This window comes from Oncorhynchus gorbuscha, linkage group LG03 (assembly GCF_021184085.1).
Source record: "Oncorhynchus gorbuscha isolate QuinsamMale2020 ecotype Even-year linkage group LG03, OgorEven_v1.0, whole genome shotgun sequence".
Lineage (NCBI taxonomy): Eukaryota > Metazoa > Chordata > Actinopteri > Salmoniformes > Salmonidae > Oncorhynchus > Oncorhynchus gorbuscha.
The window spans coordinates 34,669,021-34,690,605 of NC_060175.1; the positions used below are offsets into that span (position 1 = coordinate 34,669,021).

At 43.7% G+C, this 21,585-nt stretch overlaps 1 protein-coding gene across 4 annotated transcripts in view; it reads left to right on the forward strand.

Moving 5' to 3' along the window:
- LOC124031260 (6-phosphofructo-2-kinase/fructose-2,6-bisphosphatase 4-like) overlaps positions 1–20,613 on the forward strand; it is a 42,462-nt gene extending 21,849 nt beyond the window's left edge. For 3 of the 4 annotated variants that reach the window (XM_046342319.1, XM_046342318.1, XM_046342316.1), the window contains 13 exons: positions 8,155–8,271; positions 8,568–8,664; positions 8,947–9,013; positions 11,342–11,416; positions 11,550–11,606; positions 12,040–12,161; positions 12,330–12,537; positions 12,628–12,774; positions 12,963–13,067; positions 14,144–14,273; positions 16,898–16,960; positions 19,207–19,271; positions 19,398–20,613. In XM_046342319.1, coding sequence (XP_046198275.1) covers positions 8,160–8,271; positions 8,568–8,664; positions 8,947–9,013; positions 11,342–11,416; positions 11,550–11,606; positions 12,040–12,161; positions 12,330–12,537; positions 12,628–12,774; positions 12,963–13,067; positions 14,144–14,273; positions 16,898–16,960; positions 19,207–19,271; positions 19,398–19,457 — 1,308 coding nt within the window. In that variant the 5' untranslated portion in view covers positions 8,155–8,159 and the 3' untranslated portion in view covers positions 19,458–20,613. Of the gene's footprint in view, positions 1–3,860; positions 4,231–8,154; positions 8,272–8,567; positions 8,665–8,946; positions 9,014–11,341; positions 11,417–11,549; positions 11,607–12,039; positions 12,162–12,329; positions 12,538–12,627; positions 12,775–12,962; positions 13,068–14,143; positions 14,274–16,897; positions 16,961–19,206; positions 19,272–19,397 lie in introns of those variants that run through there. The other variant, XM_046342315.1, reaches the window with a different exon arrangement.
- The last annotated feature ends 972 nt before the right edge of the window (positions 20,614–21,585 follow it).

Genomic DNA, 21,585 nt, shown 5'->3' on the forward strand with positions numbered 1-21,585 from the left:
GGCTACATCCCAATTCTCCACCCTTCTCTTAAGGTGTGCACTTGCAAACTCCTCATCATAGAAGTATGCAAGTGCACACTTCGGGAGAAGGCAGAAGAATCGGGACAACTCAGCAACAGGACAGTAACTTTGCAACAAGTCCAACTCATTTGAGTAGTTCCTATGAGGAGAAAGGGTGTTGCGCACACTGTCTGTTCAGTGTGTCACACAATGTGTCTTTGGGTTGCGCAGTCACTGCCAAATCATTACTTGCAAACATACAGTACACAGTATCTACCTCTGTGCTTGCAACCTCTGCCTCCTATCTATCCAAGTAGTAGTACCTAATATGGGATACTTACTTGTACATGTTCTACATTTGATCATTGCCAGTGGTAGAAAATACATTAAAGTACTACTTAAGTCATTTTGGGGGGTATCTGTACATTATTTATATTATGGACAACTTTTACTTCACTACATTCCTAAAGAAAAAAATGTACTTTTTACTCCATACATTTTCCCTGTCTCCCAAACGTACTTGTTACATGATGAATGCTTAGCAGGACAGGAAAATTATCCAATTCACGCACTTATCAAGAGAACACGTGGTCATCCCTACTGCCTCTGATCTGGCAGGCTCACTAAATACAAATGCATCGTTTGTCAATTATGTTTGAGTGTGCCCGTGGCTTTGCTTAATATAAGGGATTTGAAATTATTTATACTTTTACTTTTGATACTTAAATATATTTAGAACCAAATACTTTGGCTTTTACTCAAGTAGTATTTTACTGGGTGACTTTCAGTTTTACTCAAGTAACTTTCTACTAAGATAACAATACTTTTACTCAAGTATGACAATTGGGTACTTTTTCCACCAATGAGCATTGCTCAGTGAAGATGATGTCCAGTGTTGTCCACCACTACTCTCCTGTAGCCACATCTGGAACCCACGCCTTCCAAACTGAGTTCTGGATAAGCTCTGTGATCATCACCAAGGTTAAGATGAGTTTTCATTAGTGTAGTTTTTATTTAAGCTTTATTTAAATAGGCAAGTCAGTTCACAAATTCTTATTTACATTGACGGACTAGGAACAGTGGGTTAACTGCCTTGTTCAGGGGCAAAACCACAGATTTTTACCTTGTCAGCTCGGGGATTTGATGTAGCAACCTTTCAATTACTGGACCAATGCTCTAACCACTAGGATACCTGCCACCCCACTAGTTAGACTACTGGAAATGGCTTTGATCTCAGAAATAAACTCTCTGAAAGGTATTGGAAACTCATTGAATGTTATAAATTGTTCATATGCAGCAATATTACACGTTGTCAAAAACATCAAGAACAAAGTCAATATTCCTCCCATGCCAGCTAGGGTAGAACAATGACTTATTCCTTACAGATATGTCTGAATTATTCCACAAAATAGCTTTATGTGGGGAAAAATTGTGCAGGCCATTTAAAGCTTGTTGGTGAAACCTAGCCAATTTAGCAGGTATTCTTTCAGGAATACAATTACATTTCAGTAAAAATGTAAGACCTCCCAACTTATTAAACACATTGTTTGGAATGAAATGCCAAATTGATTCAGTATTGACCAAACATCTTTTCAACCAATTGGTTTTCAACTAAATCCAGCACTTCCTCAGCTAGCAATGAGGAATTGGCCCAGAAACGTCCCTCTTCCGGGGGACCGGAACTGATTGAATCGGCCCGGAATCGGGTGTCTGACTAGGCCTTGAATCGAAATGAATGACTGCCCAGAATGGGCCCAAGTACATCGGGCCGTTTCCGTCTACCGGAATTCAGCAGACTTTGCCGGCGTCTTACCAGAAGCACGATTTAGTCATTTTAAATATATATACAGATTATACCCATCCACAACAAAAAAAAACATTTAGTCTCGGAGGAAACACCTGGTGACCGTGTCAGCGTGCATGCGCCTCGCCCGCCACATGAGTTGCTACAGCACGATGGGACAAGGACATCCTGGCCGGGAAAAACCCTCCCATAACTCTGACGACTCTGGGCCAATTGTGCAACGCCTCATGGATCTCCCGGTCGCGGCCGGCACGAGTCTTGACCCAGCATCTGTAGAAACGCAACGCAGTTTGCACTGCAACTCAGTGTCTTAGACCACTGCCACTCAGGAAGTTCCATTCACAAAGATGTGAATGTATATCAATTGCATTGCACAAAGTATCAACATACTCAAATACTACACAGGACTCTTTTTAATTACATTTAATTTAATTGAAATGTTAATTGTATTTTTTTATCACAGAAACAATGAGGAAAATATGGACGAATAAATAAATAATGAAATGTTAATTAATTATATAAAGCAGCCTGTGTAGTCATCTGCCAGAATGTAGCCCCAATTGGTCCGAGCCCCAAGTAATACATTTGGGCCAGATAATTCACATGGGAAATTGCCCCGAGCTCAATCCCTGCATCCTAGCCATAAGTAATACTGCTGAAGGCGGCCAAGACTCTGGGCCACAAGACGTTGGCCGAGTGCCACTACTCTCAGACGGAATCGGCCCAGATCCACTGTGCGAGCTGGGTCCAGACCTCCTTTATTACAGAGAACTGACTTTTTTTGTTTGTGAGACTTATTTGTCCAGATGAAGTCAAGAAGGGTATTGTTGATCTCTTTACAGGTAGAAGGATTTACAAATAAAGATAATGAGGGGTACACAAAGCGAGCGTGACTATTGCCAGCAAGCAAACGCCTCACGTTATCGAAACCCTGACCAGTGTTTGATTAACAATCAAATGCAATATCTTTTCTGCCTTTCAGTTTTAATTTTGTCACGTAAAAATGCATACCTATTTAGGAAAATAAAATTCAAACATGATATCGATTGATCATTTGCATCTCCAATTGGATTTCGGCAGCTAAGCACTTCCATATAGTAAATGTTCCTGGGTGGCTCTGGGGGAATAAGTGGGTAGACAGCCCCACCTAGTGTTTTTAGGAAGTACAGTTCGTCGCAAAAGAATGACACAAGGGGGCGCTGTGATTCCTCTGCTCTGAAAGTGAGTCCCCAACTTTGGAAACTGTATGCTATATTCCATCAACCTTCCTTCTGTAGAACTTTGTGTCGATTTGGCTAATAAAACAACAACACTGTTTAAAAGCTGTTTTTATCCTTTTGCTACAATTCAAAACACAGACTGTTATATAGTTGCATAATAAACGTGTTTTAATTAACTTTATCCACCATCTTTGTGGCCAACCGGGGTGATTATGAGTTTCCCTACTCACTATAGTCATTGAAACAGTTGATTAAAAGCTGACCGAATGCTGTAAATAACCAGTGAATCTACAGTATGCTATGCATTGTGTTGTGTTGTCCCATGTGCGTTGCATGTGAACAGCAGAAGACTTGTTTAAAAAAAAAAACTCGTGTGAGTTAACGTGGAGTAGCTACATTGTTATAAAGGGAACAAAGCATTAAGAAGCATGTAAAAACAAACGTGCTGTATATATTTGCTCAAAACTCTGGAAGTATTTGTAGCATTTATAGTCTTCCTATATAAGATTACTTTTTGATATTAATGTATATAATTTAAGCCGAGGCTTGTAGGCTAAACCAGACATTGGTATTCCCTTTTCAAGTGAGCATTGGACAAGAAACTAATACACACACACATACCCACTTAGATGCTCTGTTAATTAAAGATCATTTTCATAGAAATGTTAATAAACAGAAAATAAATTACAGCGTTTTGTTTACCTTTATTGAATGGTCATAAACGTAGCCAACAAGCCTGGTCCCAGATCTATTTGTGCTCTTGCATATTCCATTGCTGTCCTTGTTATGAAAAACATGTTTGGCATGATCGCACAAACAGACTGGCACCGGGCTATAAATGACAACTCTTGAAATCTGATCATCTAAAAGTGTAGTCAGTGCTGCTTGCACGAAGCACCGTGGTGTCCGGAATTTATGAATAATTCACACCATTTTATGCGCTCAGCGTAGAGACATTACGGTAATAATAAACGTCTGATGTTCGTCAGCCGATATGACATCCATCCCCTCGCAGCTCTGTTGCGCAGACCAGCCCGCATCACTTCTGTCGCTTAGAAACGGGGCATGGTGCAGCAACCAAAATGACTTCCAACGAAGATGTCATGATGGCAACATCACCCCGCGAGCTTACTCAGAACCCGCTGAAGAAAATATGGATGCCATGTAAAAACGGGCTGCCTGAAAAGCACATTTCACAGAGAAGGGGTAAGTTGCCTTGGCAGGCTTGTGCCAACAGCGCACAATGGGCGCAACGGAGGCGTATAGCAGATACACATGATTTTAAGACATTTAAATATTTTGTTGGCCTAACGTTACCTCATGGAACTTAGATATTAATATTTGTATACACACACTGCGGCGTTGCGCAACCTGACCAGGTTCTGTGCGCTCAACATTTTCTCCAAGGGTGCAACGTTGCAGCATTTCGTCTCTAATGATTCGACTTTTAAAGATGTTTTTATTGGTGTTACAATTGTCAAACGTTGTTTATTAATACCAATTATGCAATTGCACATGGTCTACTACGGTATCGAACTGGTAAGGAAGCTCGGTGTTGAATTTGACTAGGAAGATGACAAGCATGACAATGCGCCCATTTGCCGGTCACCGCACAACCCAACCATGTCCATGTACAATACAACAAGGTTATTTTATTGTTTAACTATGGATTGTTAAACATAATTTGAGCTACTGTTCACAGTGAAGGCGACATGGAACTGACAGCACAGGAACGCCTGATTATGTATCATTATTTGTTTGTTTGGACCCCCACCTGTCCATGGCCCAGCAGCATTTAGAAGGGACTGGTAAACTATCAATATACGTTGCTGTTGTTGTTGCGCCGCAAAATAACAGCCAGCCGAACTACTAAAGTCTAACATACAGATTCACTACTGTGCCAACCGTGATTGGCCCAGTGGATTTTATGAAGAAAATGTCCTTAGAGGGTATAATTTATGGGGATGATTACGCTGCAGACTTGGTTTGTCTCCCTCGCTGTGGAATTCGGGTTTACTTTTCGCTGAGTCAACTAAGTGTTCAATCAATAGTGCTTGGGATCTGTAGTCTTTTAGGGTTGATTTGTTCCCTGTTCTTATTATAGGTTAGTGGTCCTCACCCTAAAAAAACTACACTGTCTCCCACTGAACTATTCCAGATGCTTCCTTGTGCTGAGCTCGAGACTCTTCCTCTTTCAGGTGCAGACACTGCAGATTTCAGAGGTGATTTTCTCCCCCATTGGCTTGTATATTTGGCACAGTAATGAGAAAGGAGAAAGGAGAACAAAGAACCATGCCAGGCTTTGTGTGATTTCACTAATCCAGCCCCCCAATCCTAGCCAATAGGGCCACTGGAGGGGCTTACAATGGTTAAGGAGGAGGGATAGCCAGTTAGCAGCCTGATTTCATAGTACAGTAGACTACTTCTCCCTCTGTTTTGGAGGGGGCCACATAATTACTTTTATCAAAGTAGGTTAGTAGTGGAGCAGTTGGTCAGTGTTTTATGCTGTGTAACTCTATTTGAACTTTGGTTGACTGTTTCACTTAAGCCTAACCAGGTGACCACTGAAACGTGGTTATTCTGAGATCACCAGATAGTATGCCTATCTGGTGATAGAGGAGCATCAAGTCTTTTTGCTATTTACCCTAGTTTAAAGGTGCAATATGCAGAAGTCGCTCTGCATTTTCCTGGTTGCTAAAATTCTAATGGTTCACCTAATTTCAATTTATGTGACAAAACAAGCAAGAGAATCATTGTACCATCTAAACTGGTGTGAAATATATTTTCATTAACCAAAAATATTGTATTTTCAGCTTTTTGAATCTGGTGTAAAAAAAAATGAAAGTAAAAGACACAAAAACTCAACTTAAGAATGGGGAAATAGCACACATTGAACATATCTACCTCTTAGAGTTGCTTTCAATGAGAATGACAGCTCTATAACTCACATTTCTATGTGAATTTGGTCAGGTTGCCCAAAATGTACATATTGCAGCTTTAATTACATCTGGTGTGTGTGTGTGTGTGTGTGTGTGTGTGTGTGTGTGTGTGTGTGTGTGTGTGTGTGTGTGTGTGTGTGTGTGTGTGTGTGTGTGTGTGTGTGTGTGTGTGTGTGTGTGTGTGTGTGTGTGTGTGTGTGTGTGTGTGTCACAGCTTCACAGCTTCACCAGCTCGTCCAAAGACATTGTCTGCTTGACTTGCTCTTAGATATGTGAGCGATTTTCCTAGAGTCTCTGTCAACAACACAAAAGGCTTAATCATGCCTACTGCTCCTCTCTGCTCTACTTTCTCCTCTTTCCTCATTTGGCCAATTCGTTCTTCTTTCCACCTGCTTCTCCAGACTCTGGTATCTAACAGGTCATGGCTGTTATGGAGTGGCTGATCTCAAGTCAGTCCTTAAGTGTTTGGCAGTGTTCATGACACAGCATCTCTAATGTTTTTTGGGGATTTTCACAACATGTAATCCATAGAAGGGCCCTTTTTTTGGTGGGGGGGGGGACATTTGTATCTTAAAGGGATACGTCGTGATTTTGGATACTTCAAGACTTTATCTACTTCCCCATAGTCAGATGAACTTGTGGATACCATTTATAGGCATGCTGCAAGGAGGCATGAGGACTGCAGATGTGGCCAGGGCAATAAATTGCAATGTCCGTACTGTGAGACGCCTAAGACAGCGCTACAGGGAGACAGGATGGACAGCTGATCATCCTCGCAGTGGCAGACCATGTGTAACAACACCTGCACAGGATCGGTACAGCCGAACATCACACCTGCGGGACAGGTACAGGATGGCAACAACAACTGCCCGAGTTACACCAGGAACGCACAATCCCTCCATCAGTGCTCAGACTGTCCACAATAGGCTGAGAGAGGCTGGACTGAGGGCTTTGTAGGCCTGTTGTAAGGCAGGTCCTCACCAGACATCACCGGCAACAACATTGCCTATGGGCACAAATCCACCATCGCTGGACCAGACAGGGAAAGTGCTCTTCACTGACGAAACACGGTTTTGTCTCACCAGTGGTGGTCGGATTCACGTTTATCGTCAAAGGAATTAGCGTTATACCAAGGCCTGTACTCTGGAGCCGGATCTATTTGGAGGTGGAGGGTCCGTCATGGTCTGGGTCGGTGTGTCACAGCATCATCGTACTGAGCTTGGTTGTCATTGCAGGCAATCTCAATGCTGTGCGTTACAGGGAAGACATCCTCCTCCCTCATGTGGTACCCTTCCTGCAGGCTCATCCTGACATGACCCTCCAGCATGACAATGCCACCAGCCATACTGCTGGTATGTGTGTGATTTCCTGCAAGACAGGTATGTCCTTGTTCTGCCATGGCCAGCGAACAGCCTGGATCTCAATCCCATTGAGCACGTCTGGGACCTGTTGGATCGGAGGGTGAGGGCTATGGCCATTCCCCCCAGAAATGTCTGGGAACTTGCAGGTGCCTTGGTTGAAGAGTGAGGTAACATCTCACAGCAAGAACTGGCAAATCTAGTGCAGTCAATGAGGAGACGCAGTGGGTGAATTAATGCAGTGGGTGAATTAATGCAGTGGGTGAATTAATGCAGTGGGTGAATTAATGCAGTGGGTGAATTAATGCAGTGGGTGAATTAATGCAGTGGGTGAATTAATGCAGTGGGTGGCCCCACCAGATACTGACACTTACTTTTGATTTGGCCCCCTTTTTTTTCAGGGACACATTATTCCATTTCTGTTAGTCACATGTCTGTGGAACTTGTTCAGTTATGTTTCAGTTGTTGAATCTTATTATGTTCATACAAATATTTACACGTTAATTTAGCTGAAAATAAATGCAGTTGACAGTGAGAGGACATTTGTTTTTTTGATGATTTTTTTGGTTTGTTTCATCAACAAATCACATAGTGTATACAAGTATCTGTTTGCATCTGCTTAACCTTTTCTGAAATGATACGACAAAACTACTCCATCCAGTCTACACCTTTATTAAGGTCTGAGTTGTTGATTAGATTCTGCATTAATGGATCACGGTCCCATTTGATTCAACGACAGACTTTACCATCCACTGACATTCACTGTGTCTGTGTACAATAGTCATTCAACTTTTTGTCTCGTCCTATTTTTCTGTATCTCCTCTCTCTCTCAGTATGTATGACCAACTGTCCCACCCTTATTGTGACGGTTGGCCTCCCAGCCAGAGGTAAGACCTACATCTCCAAGAAGCTGACCCGCTATCTCAACTGGATTGGTGTGCCAACCAAAGGTACCAGCTCAAGCGATCTCATTAGCTGTCTCTTTTGAGGTCTCGCACTCTCTCTCTCTCTCTCTCTCTCTCTCTCACACACACACACACACACACACACACACACACACACACACACACACACACACACACACACACACACACACACACACACACACACACACACACACACACACACACACACACACACACACACACACACACACACACACACACACACACACACACACACACACACACACACACACACACACACAGGAAATAGGGTTGACTGATAGTGTGTCTGTGTTGTTTAGAGTTCAACGTGGGTCAGTACAGGAGAGAGTGTGTGAAGATCTACAAGTCCTTTGAGTTTTTCCGTCCAGACAATGAAGAGGGGCTGAAGATCAGGAGGTGAGGCTGGATGATGGGTTTTGGAATGAGCTGAACAGGTCAAGTTAGGCCTAAACCCACCACTCTATTCACTTATATCTCATTACAGACCAAAGTTGCAGGGAATGTACTCTTTATTGGTCTTTTGAAAGAACAAATATTTGTATTTACATTCATATCTACATTTTGACCAGTTGCTTTATATTAGTGAAGTTTGAATTCAGTTCATTCTCGTAGATCTTTACCTACAGTGTCACTTTCTGGTCATCTTTTTGATTCTGTTGTGTATGTGTCCACCCATAGGCAGTGTGCACTGACAGCGCTGAATGATGTGCGCCAGTACCTGAGTGTGGAGGCGGGCCAGGTGGCGGTAAGTAGAGTAGATCCTAGTATGAATACCAGTCTGTTTAGCTATCATTTCACTTCTTGGCACGCCTTGTCCTGATAAACATAAGACACAGAGTACTTGGAGTGGAATGTTAGATAAACAGATTGGACCCAGGTTAGATCCACAGTGGCTTAAGTGTGGCTCATGATCAGTTTGTGAATGAGGATGTTGATGAAAGGGGGAAAAGGGTGCACAGTAAATGTAATTCAAATCACATTTTATTTGTCACATGCTCCGAATACAACCGGTGTAGACCTTACCGTGAAATGCTTATTTACAAGCCCTTAACCAACAATGCAGTTCAAGAAAGATTGAGATTGTGTCATCTGTTGAGGCGGTATGCGATTTGGAGTGGGTCTAGGGTTTCCGGGATAATGGTGTTGATGTGAGCCATGACCAGCCTTTCAAAGTATTTCATGGCTACTGACATGAGTGCTACGGGTTAGTAATCATTTAGGCAGGTTACTTTCACTTCCTCTAGCACAGGGACTACCGTGGTCTGCTTGAAACATGTAGGTACAGTTGAAGTAGGAAGTTTACATACACCTTAGCCAAATACATTTAAACTCAGTTTTTCACAATTCCTGACATTTAGTCAGAGTAAAAATTCCCTGTCTTAGGCCAGTTAAGATTAGCACTTTATTTTAAGAAGGTGAAATGTCAGAATAATAGTAGAGAGAATAATTTATTTCAGCTTTTATTTATTTATTTTCACATTCCCAGTGGGTCAGAAGTTTCATACACTTAATTAGTATTTGGTAGCATTGCCTTTAAATTGTTTAACTTGGGTCAAACGTTTCTGATAGCCTTCCACAAGCTTCCCACAATAAGTTGGGTGAATTTTTGGCCCATTCCTCCTGACAGAGTCAGGTTTGCAGGCCTCCTTGCTCACACACGCTTTTTCAGTTCTGCCCACCAATGTTCTATGGGATTGAGGCCAGGGCTTTGTGATGGCCACTCTAATACCTTGACTTTGTTGTCCTTCAGCCATTTTGCCACAACTTTGGAAGTATGCTTGGGGTCATTGTCCATTTGGAAGACCCATTTGCGACCAAGCTTTAACTTCCTGACTGATGTCTTGAGATGTTGCTTCATTATAGCCACATCATTTTATTTCCTCATGATGCCATCTATTTTGTGAAGTGCACCAGTCCCTCCTGCAGCAAAGCACCCCCACAACATGATGCTGCCACTCCCGTGTGTCACGGTTGGGATGCTGTTCTTCGGCTTGCAAGCCTCCCCCTTTTTAGCATTTAGCGTAGCGCATTTGCATTTCCAGATGTCTAGATGGGACGCCTGCGTGTCAGGTAGGAGCAAGAGGTTAACAAGAAATTTGTGGAGTGGTTGAAAAACGAGTTTTAATGACTCCAACCTAAGTGTATGTAAACTTCCAACTTCAACTGTATTACAGACTCGGCCACGGAAAGTTTGAAAATGTCAGTGAAGACACTTGCAAGTTGGTCCGCCCGCGCATGCTTTAAGTACATGTCCTGGTAATCCGTCTGGCCCCGTGGCTTTGTGAATGTTGACATGTTTTAAAGGTCTTGCTACCGAGAGCGTGATCACACAGATGTCCGGAACGGCTGGTACTCTCTTGCATGCTTCAGTGTTGCTTGCCTCGAAGCGAGCATGAAAGGCATTTAGCTCATCTGGTAGGCTTGCGTCACTGGGCAGCTCGCTGCTGGGTTTCCCTTTGTCGTCTGTAGTAGTTTAAGCTCTGCCACATTCGATGAAAGTCGGAACCGGTGTAGTAAGATTCAATCTTAGTCCTGTATTGACGCTTTGCCTGTTTGATGGTTCGAGGGCGTAGCGGGATTTCTTATAAGCGTCCGGATTAGTGTCCCGCTCCTTGAAAGCGGCAGTTCTAGCCTTTAGCTCGGTGCAGATGTTCCCTGTAATCTATGGCTTATGGTTGGGATATGTACTTATGGTCACTGTGGGGAAGAATTAATCGATGCACTTATTGATGAAGCCGTCGACTGAGGTGGTATACTCCTAGATGCCATTGGACGAATCCAGGAACATATTCCGGTCTGTGCTAGCAAAACAGTCCTGTAGCATCCGCTTCATCTGACCACTTCCATATTGAGTGAGTGACTGGTACGGCCTCCTTTAGTTCATGTAGGCTACTTTGCAAGAAATAACCTTGTGTACCCTTTTCCCACTATTGATCTTCAGTCTACAGTACTTGTTTGAGTTTGCACCGCAACTCATATACATGTTCATGGTTTGCTTGGTGCTCCCAGGACTCTTAACCTGGATGTAATGAGGATGTTGTGACTGACTGGAGTTTGGCCTTGATTGCCTCAGGTGTTTGATGCCACGAACACCACACGGCAGAGGAGAGGGACCATCACCAGGTTTGCAGAACAGAACGGCTTTAAGGTATGGAACCCCAGAGTCAGACATTAGTATCTGTAGTTATTGTCTGTTTGTGGGATTCACTACTTTTCTTCTAGTGTACAGTATACTTCACTGTAGTGTATTTTATACTGAATCTTCATTTTCATCCTCCCAGGTGTTCTTTGTGGAGTCTGTGTGTGAAGACCCTGATGTCATTGCGGAGAACATAGTGGTGTGTGATATCTCTGCTATCTTTCCACATTGTATGTAGGCCACTAGTTATGTAAAAGATCAGACATGATTGCGCAGGAAATTCAAGACTTCTGCTTTGATATTTTATATTCCTGTAAGACAGGCCTCCTGATTTTAATCATTTCTACCATCTTTATGTTGACATGCCCTGGCTAACTTTCAGAAATGAAGCGAGATAGCCGTTTTTCAGTTCTGACTAGAGGGAGTACAGCTACGACCGGAAGTTACTTTTCCAAAGCTGGTTAGAAGAATTTAGGCAGCAGGTTAGGATAATTAACGTGGCAGGTTGGGAGACTTGGGTTAAGGTTATGAAAAGGGTTAGGATTAGCTAAAATGCTCTCCTAGCATGCTCTTTCTCTATTTCTCTTGACTCATTTCCTCTTCCTGTTTTTATTTCCTGTCTGTCGGTGCAGCAAGTGAAGCTGGGTAGTCCTGACTACATAGACTGTAATACAGAAGAGGTCGTTGAGGATTTCATGAAGAGGATCAAGTGCTATGAGAACTCTTACCAGCCACTGGATGAGGTTCTAGACAGGTGAGTGATCACACACGCACGCACGCACACGCACACTAGTGGTTTCAGAATACTCTCTAACAATATATTGGACAGGTGAGAATACACACACATGGACAAGGTCCACAGTCATTTAACAGCCTCACACTGCTAATAAATCTGATAGTCACCCATACTCCACCCCCCCAGGGATCTGTCCTACATCAAGATAATGGATGTGGGCCGGAGGTACCTGGTGAACCAGGTCCAGGACCACATACAGAGCCGGATCGTCTACTACCTGATGAACATCCACATCACACCACGCTCCATCTACCTGTGTCGCCATGGAGAGAGTGACCACAACGTCAAGGGACGCATCGGAGGAGACTCTGGCCTGTCTGGCAGGGGCAAGGAGGTGTTTGTTTGTATGTGTCTGTCCATCTATTCATAATATAAATATATACTGCATGTAACGTCATTATTTCTCTCCCTGCCTGTTGGTCAGTTTGCAAAGTGTCTGGAGAAGTTCATCCAAGAGCAGAACATTAAGGATCTGAAGGTGTGGACCAGCCAGATGAAGAGGACCATCCAGACAGCTGAGGCTGTGGCTGTGCCCTACGAGCAGTGGAAGGCTCTCAACGAGATAGATGCTGTATGTGTGTGCAAATGTTTGTTTCTATTTTGGCTATTGGTATTATATTTTGTTTGATTTATAATCTATTAAATAATAAATACAATCTAAGATTATTCTCTGCGTCAGTCAATGTGATTGACGGTTACCATGTCTCCTAAATTTACTGTTAAACAGGCTTGTTGTTTTGTTTTCTCTCCCTCTTTCAGGGTGTGTGTGAGGAGATGATGTATGAGGAGATTCAGGGACATTTCCCTCAGGAGTTTGCACTGAGAGACCAGGACAAATACCGCTACCGCTACCCTAAAGGAGAGGTGAGTCCATCACAGCACCAATTCTCTCTCTCTCACTTTTTGTGTGTTAACTTCTTGGATATAGGGGGCGCTCTTTTAATTTATGGATAAAAAAACGTTCCATAGAAAAGATGCTCGACTCTGCATATCATTGACAGCTTTGGAAAGAAAACACTCTGACGTTTCCAAATCTGCAAAGATATTATCTGTGAGTGCCACAGAACTGATGCTACAGGCGAAACCAAGATGAAACTTCAAACAGGAAGTGAGCCAAAATTTTGAGGCGCTGTTTTCCAATGTCTCCTTATATGGCTGTGAATGCGCCCGGAATGAGCCTACACTTTCTGCCGTTTCCCCAAGGTGTCTGCAGCATTGTGACGTATTTGTAGGCATATCATTGGAAGATTGACCCTAAGAGACTACATATACCAGGTGTCCTCCGTCAAAATTGGTGCGTAATCTCCAGCTGCAAGTATTCTTCCATGTGACTCAGAGGAGAAACCAAACTTCCACGAATGATACATCATCGAATAGATATGTGAAAAACACCTTGAGGATTGATTCTAAACAACGTTTGCCATGTTTCTGTCGATATTATGGAGTTAATTTGGAAAAAAGTTTGGCGTTTTGATGACTGAATTTTCGGGTTTTTTTGGTAGCCAAACGTGATGAACAAAACGGAGCGATTTCTCCTACACAAAGAATCTTTTTGGAAAAACTGAACATTTGCTATCTAACTGAGAGTCTCCTCATTGAAAACCGAAGTTCTTCAAAGGTCAATTATTTTATTTGAATGCTTTTCTTGTTTTTGTGAAAATGTTGCCCGCAGAATGCTAGGCTTAATGCTATGCTAGCTATCAATACTCTTACACAAATGCTTGTTTTGCTATGGTTGAAAAGCATATTTTGAAAATCTGAGATGACAGTGTTGTTAACAAAAGGCTAAGCTTGAGAGCCAGCATATTTATTTCATTTCATTTGCGATTTTCATGAATAGTTACTGGTTATGGTAATGAACTTGAGGCTATAATTACGATCCCGGATCCGGGATTGCTAGTTTCAAGTGGTTATTAACAGGCCTCTGCTTGCTCCCTCAGTCCTATGAGGACCTGGTGCAGCGTCTGGAGCCAGTCATCATGGAGCTGGAAAGACAGGAGAACGTCCTGGTCATCTGTCACCAGGCTGTCATGCGCTGCCTGCTCGCTTACTTTCTGGATAAGAGCGCAGGTAGCGTATATCTCTTCAAATCCATTTTATTCATAAAGTCCTTTTTACATCAGCAGATGTCACAAAGTGCTTATACAGAAACTAAGCCTAAAACCCCAAACAGCAAGCAATGCAGGTGTAGAAGCATGGCGGCTATGAAAAACTCCTAGAAAGGCAGGAACCTAGGGGGCAGTCCTCTTCTGGTAGTGCCCAGTGGAGATTATAGGAGTACATGGCCATTAAGGCCAGATTGTTCTTCAAGATGTTCAAATGTTCATAGATGACCAGCAGGGTCAAATAATATTCAGTGGTTGTATCAGTAGAGAGAGGTTATGAGGTTGAGAGGTTGAGGATGAGGTTGAGAGGATGAGGTTGAGGATGAGAGGGGATGAGGTTGAGGATGAGAGGTTGAGAGGATGAGGTTGAGAGCGAGAGAGAGGTTGAGAGCGAGAGAGAGGTTGAGAGGATGAGGTTGAGAGCGAGAGAGAGGTTGAGAGCGAGAGAGAGGTTGAGAGCGAGAGAGAGGTTGAGAGGTTGAGAGGTTGAGGATGAGGTTGAGAGGATGAGGTTGAGAGGATGAGGTTGAGAGGATGAGGTTGAGAGGTTGAGGATGAGGTTGAGAGGATGAGGTTGAGAGGATGAGGTTGAGAGGATGAGGTTGAGAGGATGAGGTTGAGAGGATGAGGTTGAGAGGATGAGGTTGAGAGGATGAGGTTGAGAGGATGAGGTTGAGAGGATGAGGTTGAGAGGATGAGGTTGAGAGGATGAGGTTGAGAGGATGAGGTTGAGAGCGAGAGAGCGGTTGAGAGCGAGAGAGAGGTTGAGAGCGAGAGAGCGGTTGAGAGCGAGAGAGAGGTTGAGAGCGAGAGAGAGGTTGAGAGCGAGAGAGAGGTTGAGAGCGAGAGAGAGGTTGAGAGCGAGAGAGAGGTTGAGAGCGAGAGAGAGGTTGAGAGCGAGAGAGAGGTTGAGAGCGAGAGAGAGGTTGAGAGGGAGGGGTCGAGAGAGGTTGAGAGGGAGGGGTCGGGAGAGGTCGAGAGGGAGGGGTCGGGAGGGAGGGGTCGAGAGAAGTCGAGAGGGAGGGGTCGAGAGGCAGAGAGAGGTCGAGAGGGAGCGAGAGTTCGAGAGCGAGCGGGAGAGGTCGAGCAGGAGTTGTCGAGAGAAGTCGAGAGGAAGGGGTCGAGAGGGAGTTGTCGAGAGAAGTCGAGAGGGAGGGGTCGAGAGGCAGAGAGAGGTCGAGCGAGAGGGAGCGGGAGAGGTCGAGAGAAGTCGAGAGGAAGGGGTCGAGAGAAGTTGAGGGGGGTCGGGAGGGGGGTTGGGAGGGGTCGAGAGAGAGAGAGAGAGAGGTCGAGAGAGAGAGGTCGAGAGAGAGAGGTCGAGAGAGAGAGGTCGAGAGAGAGAGGTCGAGAGAGAGAGGTCGAGAGAGAGAGGTCGAGAGAGAGAGGTCGAGAGAGAGAGGTCGAGAGAGAGAGGTCGAGAGAGAGAGGTCGAGAGAGAGAGGTCGAGAGAGAGAGGTCGAGAGGTCGAGAGAGAGAGGTCTCGAGAGGTCGAGAGAGAGAGAGGTCTCGAGAGGTCGAGAGAGAGAGAGGTCTCGAGAGGTCGAGAGAGAGAGAGGTCTCGAGAGGTCGAGAGAGAGAGAGAGGTCTCGAGAGGTCGAGAGAGAGAGGTCTCGAGAGGTCGAGAGAGAGAGAGAGAGAGAGGTCTCGAGAGGTCGAGAGAGAGAGAGAGAGGTCTCGAGAGGTCGAGAGAGAGAGAGAGAGGTCGAGAGAGGTCGAGAGAGAGAGAGAGAGGTCTCGAGAGGTCGAGAGAGAGAGAGAGAGGTCTCGAGAGGTCTCGAGAGGTCGAGAGAGAGAGAGGTCGAGAGAGAGAGAGGTCGAGGGAGAGAGAGGTCGAGGGAGAGAGAGGTCGAGGGAGAGAGAGGTCGAGGGAGAGAGAGGTCGAGGGAGAGAGAGGTCGAGGGAGAGAGAGGTCGAGGGAGAGAGAGGTCGAGGGAGAGAGGTCGAGGGAGAGAGGTCGAGAGAGAGAGGTCTCGAGAGAGAGAGGTCTCGAGAGAGAGAGGTCTCGAGAGAGAGAGAGGTCTCGAGAGAGAGAGAGAGGTCTCGAGAGAGAGAGAGAGGTCTCGAGAGAGAGAGAGAGAGGTCTCGAGAGAGAGAGAGAGAGGTCTCGAGAGAGAGAGAGAGGTCTCGAGAGAGAGGTCGAGAGAGAGAGAGAGGTCTCGAGAGAGAGAGAGGAGGTCTCGAGAGAGAGAGAGGTCTCGAGAGAGAGAGAGGTCTCGAGAGAGAGGTCAAGAGAGAGAGGTCAAGAGAGAGAGAGAGAGAGGTCTAGAGAGAGATCTAGAGAGAGAGAGAGGTCTAGAGAGAGAGAGAGGTCTAGAGGGAGAGAGAGATCAGCCAGGCGTCACCAGGCCAGGTAATACGCCCCAGTGACCAGGGGGACTGGGGAAGGCCAGGGGTCAAAAGGGCAGGTAATACGCCCCAGTATTACAGCTTCATTTATACTATGAAACGAACATTTTTCAGAGTGAGTGTTCTGCATGTCCTGTTCACCTGTCATGATCAGATAAGCATTGGAATAGGATTTCATTAGCTCTAACACAACTAAATTGAATCTATTTAGGCATCGTTGTATGTTCTGTTTTTGTTCTTCAGAGGAGCTGCCTTACCTGAAGTGCCCTTTACACACTGTACTGAAGCTGACACCTGTGGCTTATGGTGAGTACACTATTGTCAATAACTGCATTAAAAGTGTATTAGTAACACAGCATAAGAGTTCAGTGACATGCTTTATTCCATGTATATTTACTCCAATGACATGTATTCATCCCTTGGATTCAGATCACCTGGATACTTTTAATCCAGTACCACTGTTTAAATGTACAGTAGTAGTGTTAGGCCAGGATTCAATCAGGTCAGCGTTAACCCGCGGTAACTGGCAATCACATAGCATGTCATTGTTTTTGTTTAGGCAATGTAGGATCTGTCAAATCCACAAACGGCTCCTGGCATTATACCTATCGCGACATTTCCATTGGATGCACATTAGTAGAAATCCCAAGTAGCCGTGTTACAAGTTCAAACACTGGAATGTGTGATGTTATCTACTCCTTCATTAGGCTGATGTAAATCCTTATTATTTAATGATATTCAATTTGAGTGTAATTGCTTCCCTTCAGAAATTGTTCAGACCCCTTGACTTTTTCCACATTTTGTTACTTTACAGCCTTATTCTAAAATGGATTAACCCCTAATGACAGAGCGAAAACAGTTTTTTTGTCATTTAGCAAATGTACTAAAAATACAAAACAGATACCTTATTTACATAAGTATTCAGACCCTTTGCTATGAGACTCTAAATTGAGCTCAGGTGCACCCTGTTTTCATTGATCATCCTTGAGATGTTTCTACAACTGGATTGGAGTCCACCTGTGGTAAATTCAATTGATTGGACATGATTTAGAAGGCACATACCTGTCTATAAGGTCCCACAGTTGACAGTGCATGTCAGAGCAAAAACCAAGCTATGAGGTCGAAAGGAATTGTCCGTAGAGCTCCGGGACAGGATTGTGTCGAGGCACAGATCTGGGGAAGGATACAAGATATTTTGGGCAGCATTGAAGGTCCCTAAGAACAGTGGCTTCCATCATTTTTAAATGAAGGAAGTTCGGAACCACCAAGACTTCCTAGAGCTGGCCACCTGGCCAAACTGAGACATCGAGGGAGAAGGGCCTTTGTCAGAGAGGTGACCAAGAACCCAATAGTCACTGGCAGAGCTCTGGAGGTCCTCTATGGAGATGGGAGGAACTTCCAGAAGGACATCCATCTCTGCAGCACTCCACCAATCAGGCCTTTATGGTTGAGTGGCCAGACGGAAGCCACTCCTCAGTAAAAGGCACATGACAGCCCACTTGGAGTTTACCAAAAGGCACCTAAAGACTCACAGACCATGAGAAACAACATTCTCTGGTCTGGAAACCAAGTTTGACCTCTTTGGCCTGAATGCCAAGCATGATACCTGGCACCATCTCTACGGTGAAGCATGGTGCTGGCAGCATCATGCTATGGGAATGTTTTTCAGCGGCAGGGACTGGGAGACTAGTCAGGATCGAGGAAAAGATGAACGGAGCCAAGTACAGAGAGATCCTTGATAAAAACCTGCTCCAGAGCGCTCAGGACCTCAGACTAGGGTGAAGGTTCACTTTCCAACAGGACAACAACCCTAAGCACACAGCCAAGACAACACAGGAGTGGCTTTGAGACAAGTCTCTGAATGTCCTTGAGTGGCCCAGCCAGAGCCCCGACTTGATCCCGATCGAACATCTCTGGAGAGACCTGGAAATAGCTGTGCAGCAATGCTCCCCATCCAACCTGACAGAGCTTGAGAGGATCTGCAGAGAATATTAGGAGAATCTCTCCAAATACAGGTCTGCCAAGCTTGTAGTGTCATACCCAAAAAGGCTCGATGCTGTAATCACTGCCAAAGGGGCTTCAAGAAAGTAATGAGTTAGGTCTGAATACTTATGTAAATGTGATATTTAAGTTTTTTTTTTTTGTAATTAAATTTGCAAAAAAATTCTAAACCTATTTTTGAATTGTCATTATGGATTGATGTCGGGGGAAAAAACAATTTAATCAGTTTTAAAAAATTAGGCTGTAGCAAAATGTGGAAAAAGTATAGCCTTCATTTTCTCATTCTTAACTTCTAAAGTGGGTGGGATGGGTGTGGCTTCCTGACAAAGAACACAAGAACAGTTGCTTACTAATTTGACATCTCCAGCGCTGTTAAACCTGCAATTGTTGGTTACTGTGGGGTCACACTGATCTAATTGGTCACTGGCCTTAGTCTATGTATTAAACAGTGTACTGCTGCTGCCCATAAAAACACATTTGTCCTTAATCTCTTCCCTTTCTATTTCTGTCTCTAACTATTGTTTTGTTTTCTTCTCTTCCTGTCCCTGTAGGCTGTAAAGTAGAGTCTGTCTTTTTGAACGTGGAAGCTGTAAACACACACAGGGACAGGCCAGAGGTAGGTACCCCAGACAAGTGCCCTCACTGGGCTTGCACTCTAAAACAGAGCGAGTAAGAGGTTCAGGGTCAATTGGACTAACCTTATCTGTGTCCTAGTGCTGACTGAGCTCTTTTCATTGTACAGAATGTAGACACTTCACGGATGTCGGAGGAAGCCCTGTTCACAGTCCCCGCCCACCAGTGATTAGGGACAGTTCCCAAGACTACAGAGTGACATCACTCACCATGGCCACTTCCTCTACTCACTCAGCAATCAATCCAAATTTCTCTTTTAATTTGTTCCTTGCAGTGGGATTGGAAAAAAACGCATCCGTATCTTTCATTGGACATATTCCTCGTTCAGGTTCACCTCATCTTTCTCTTTTCTTCTGTGCAATGAAAGTCTAGACAACTGGAATCCAGTTCAATGGTGATTTGCCCCACTATCGGGGTATGTGTGAGAGTGTGTTCATGTGAGTGTGTTTTGTATGTGTGTGAGTGTATATGATCAAGATAAGGACAATCTGATTTGAAACCTATTTTAAATACAGGACATATGGCTTTTCATCAAATTGTAGAGTTGAGCTTTTCTGAAATCGTGTCTGTCACAGGCAGCCCAATTCTGATCTTTTTCTACTAATTGGTCTTTTTACCAATCAGATGAACTCTTTTTACAATAATTTGGCAAAAGATCAGAGTTGGGCTTGCCTGTGCAAACACAGTCTAAGAACCATATGTTGACATTGTACATTTCTTGTTCTTAGTATTTTAGTGTTTGTCCACCCCATTTAAAAAATAATAATAATGTATTTGTTGAATTTCCTATTAAACTAACTATTGCATTACAAGTTTGAGGCTGTGATATGCAGACTAAAGCGGGGACACGAATTGTAGCTAGTAATTTTTATGTCTGGTATAAAATCAGGCTGTTCCTATAAAGGCAGTTTTGCGTATCTATCATTTTCAATTAACTGAATCTTCATCTAGTTAAAATCTAAAGAGATTGACAAGTTTGTTTCCATGTTGCATCAGTGATATGCTATATCTAGAATGTTTTTATCTATTGTTCAATGTCTACTAGTGAAGGATACTTTATCTAAAATGCTGCTGTAGTTCAGTAGCACAGGAATAGTTGTTGGTATCAAAACAAATCAATTGAAATGACTTCTAATGCCTGTGTAAACGCGTATATTTGTAATGATCACCATAATCAGGTGTCTGTAATGCGTTGAATGTCATTAAATCGCTCACTGGTATTATATAGTTTCAAGCATTTTCGGCATGTCTTGTTTGTCAACGTGTCAAGAATATGATTCTGTCAATGTAAATATCTACATCATCCAAATGTAATAAATATTTTGAGTTAAGTCTCTTGCTGTTGTCTTCTGCTCAAAGTATTGCACTGTTTTGTGTAGTCTTCACATTTTGCTGCCTTGGTTAAGGACCAGTAGTAAATTACATAATGTACAGTTGAAGTCGGAAGTTTACATACACCTTAGCCAAGTACATTTAAACTCAGTTTTTCACAATTCCTGACATTTAATCCTAGTAAAAATTCCCTGTTTTAGTTCAGTTAGGATCACCACTTTAATTTAAGCATGTGAAATGTCAGAATAATAGTAGAGAGAATGATTTATTTCAGCTTTTCTTTCTTTCATCGCATTCCCAGTGGGTCAGAAGTTTACAAACTCAATTAGCATTTGGTAGCATTGCCAAAAGCATTGTCATTGAATTTTGGCCCATTCCTCCTGACAGAGCTGGTGTAACTGAGTCAGGTTTGTAGGCCTCCTTGCTCACACGTTTTTTCAGTTCTGCCCACAACTTTTATATAGGGTTGAGGTCAGTGCTTTGTGATGGCCACTCCAATACCTTGACTTTGTTGTCCTTAAGCCATTTTGCAACAACTTTGGAAGTATGCTTGGGGTCATTGTCCATTTTGGAAGACCCATTTGCGACCAAGCTTTAACTTCCTTACTGATGTTGCTTCAACATATCCACATATATTTCCTGTCTCGTGCTGCCATCTATTTTGTGAAGTGCACCAGTCCCTCCTTCAGCAAAGCACCCCCACAACATGATGATGCCACCCCCGTGCTTCACGGTTGGGATGGTTTTCCTCGGCTTGCAAGCCTACCCCTTTTTCCTCCATACATAATGATGGTCATTATGGCCAAACAGTTCAATTGTTGTTTCATCAGACCAGAGGACATTTCTCCAAAAAGTATGTTTCCATGTGCAGTTGCAAACTGTAGTCTGGCTTTTTTATGACGGTTTTGGAGCAGTGGCTTCTTCCTTGCTGGGTGGCCTTTCAGGTTATGTCGATATAGGACTCA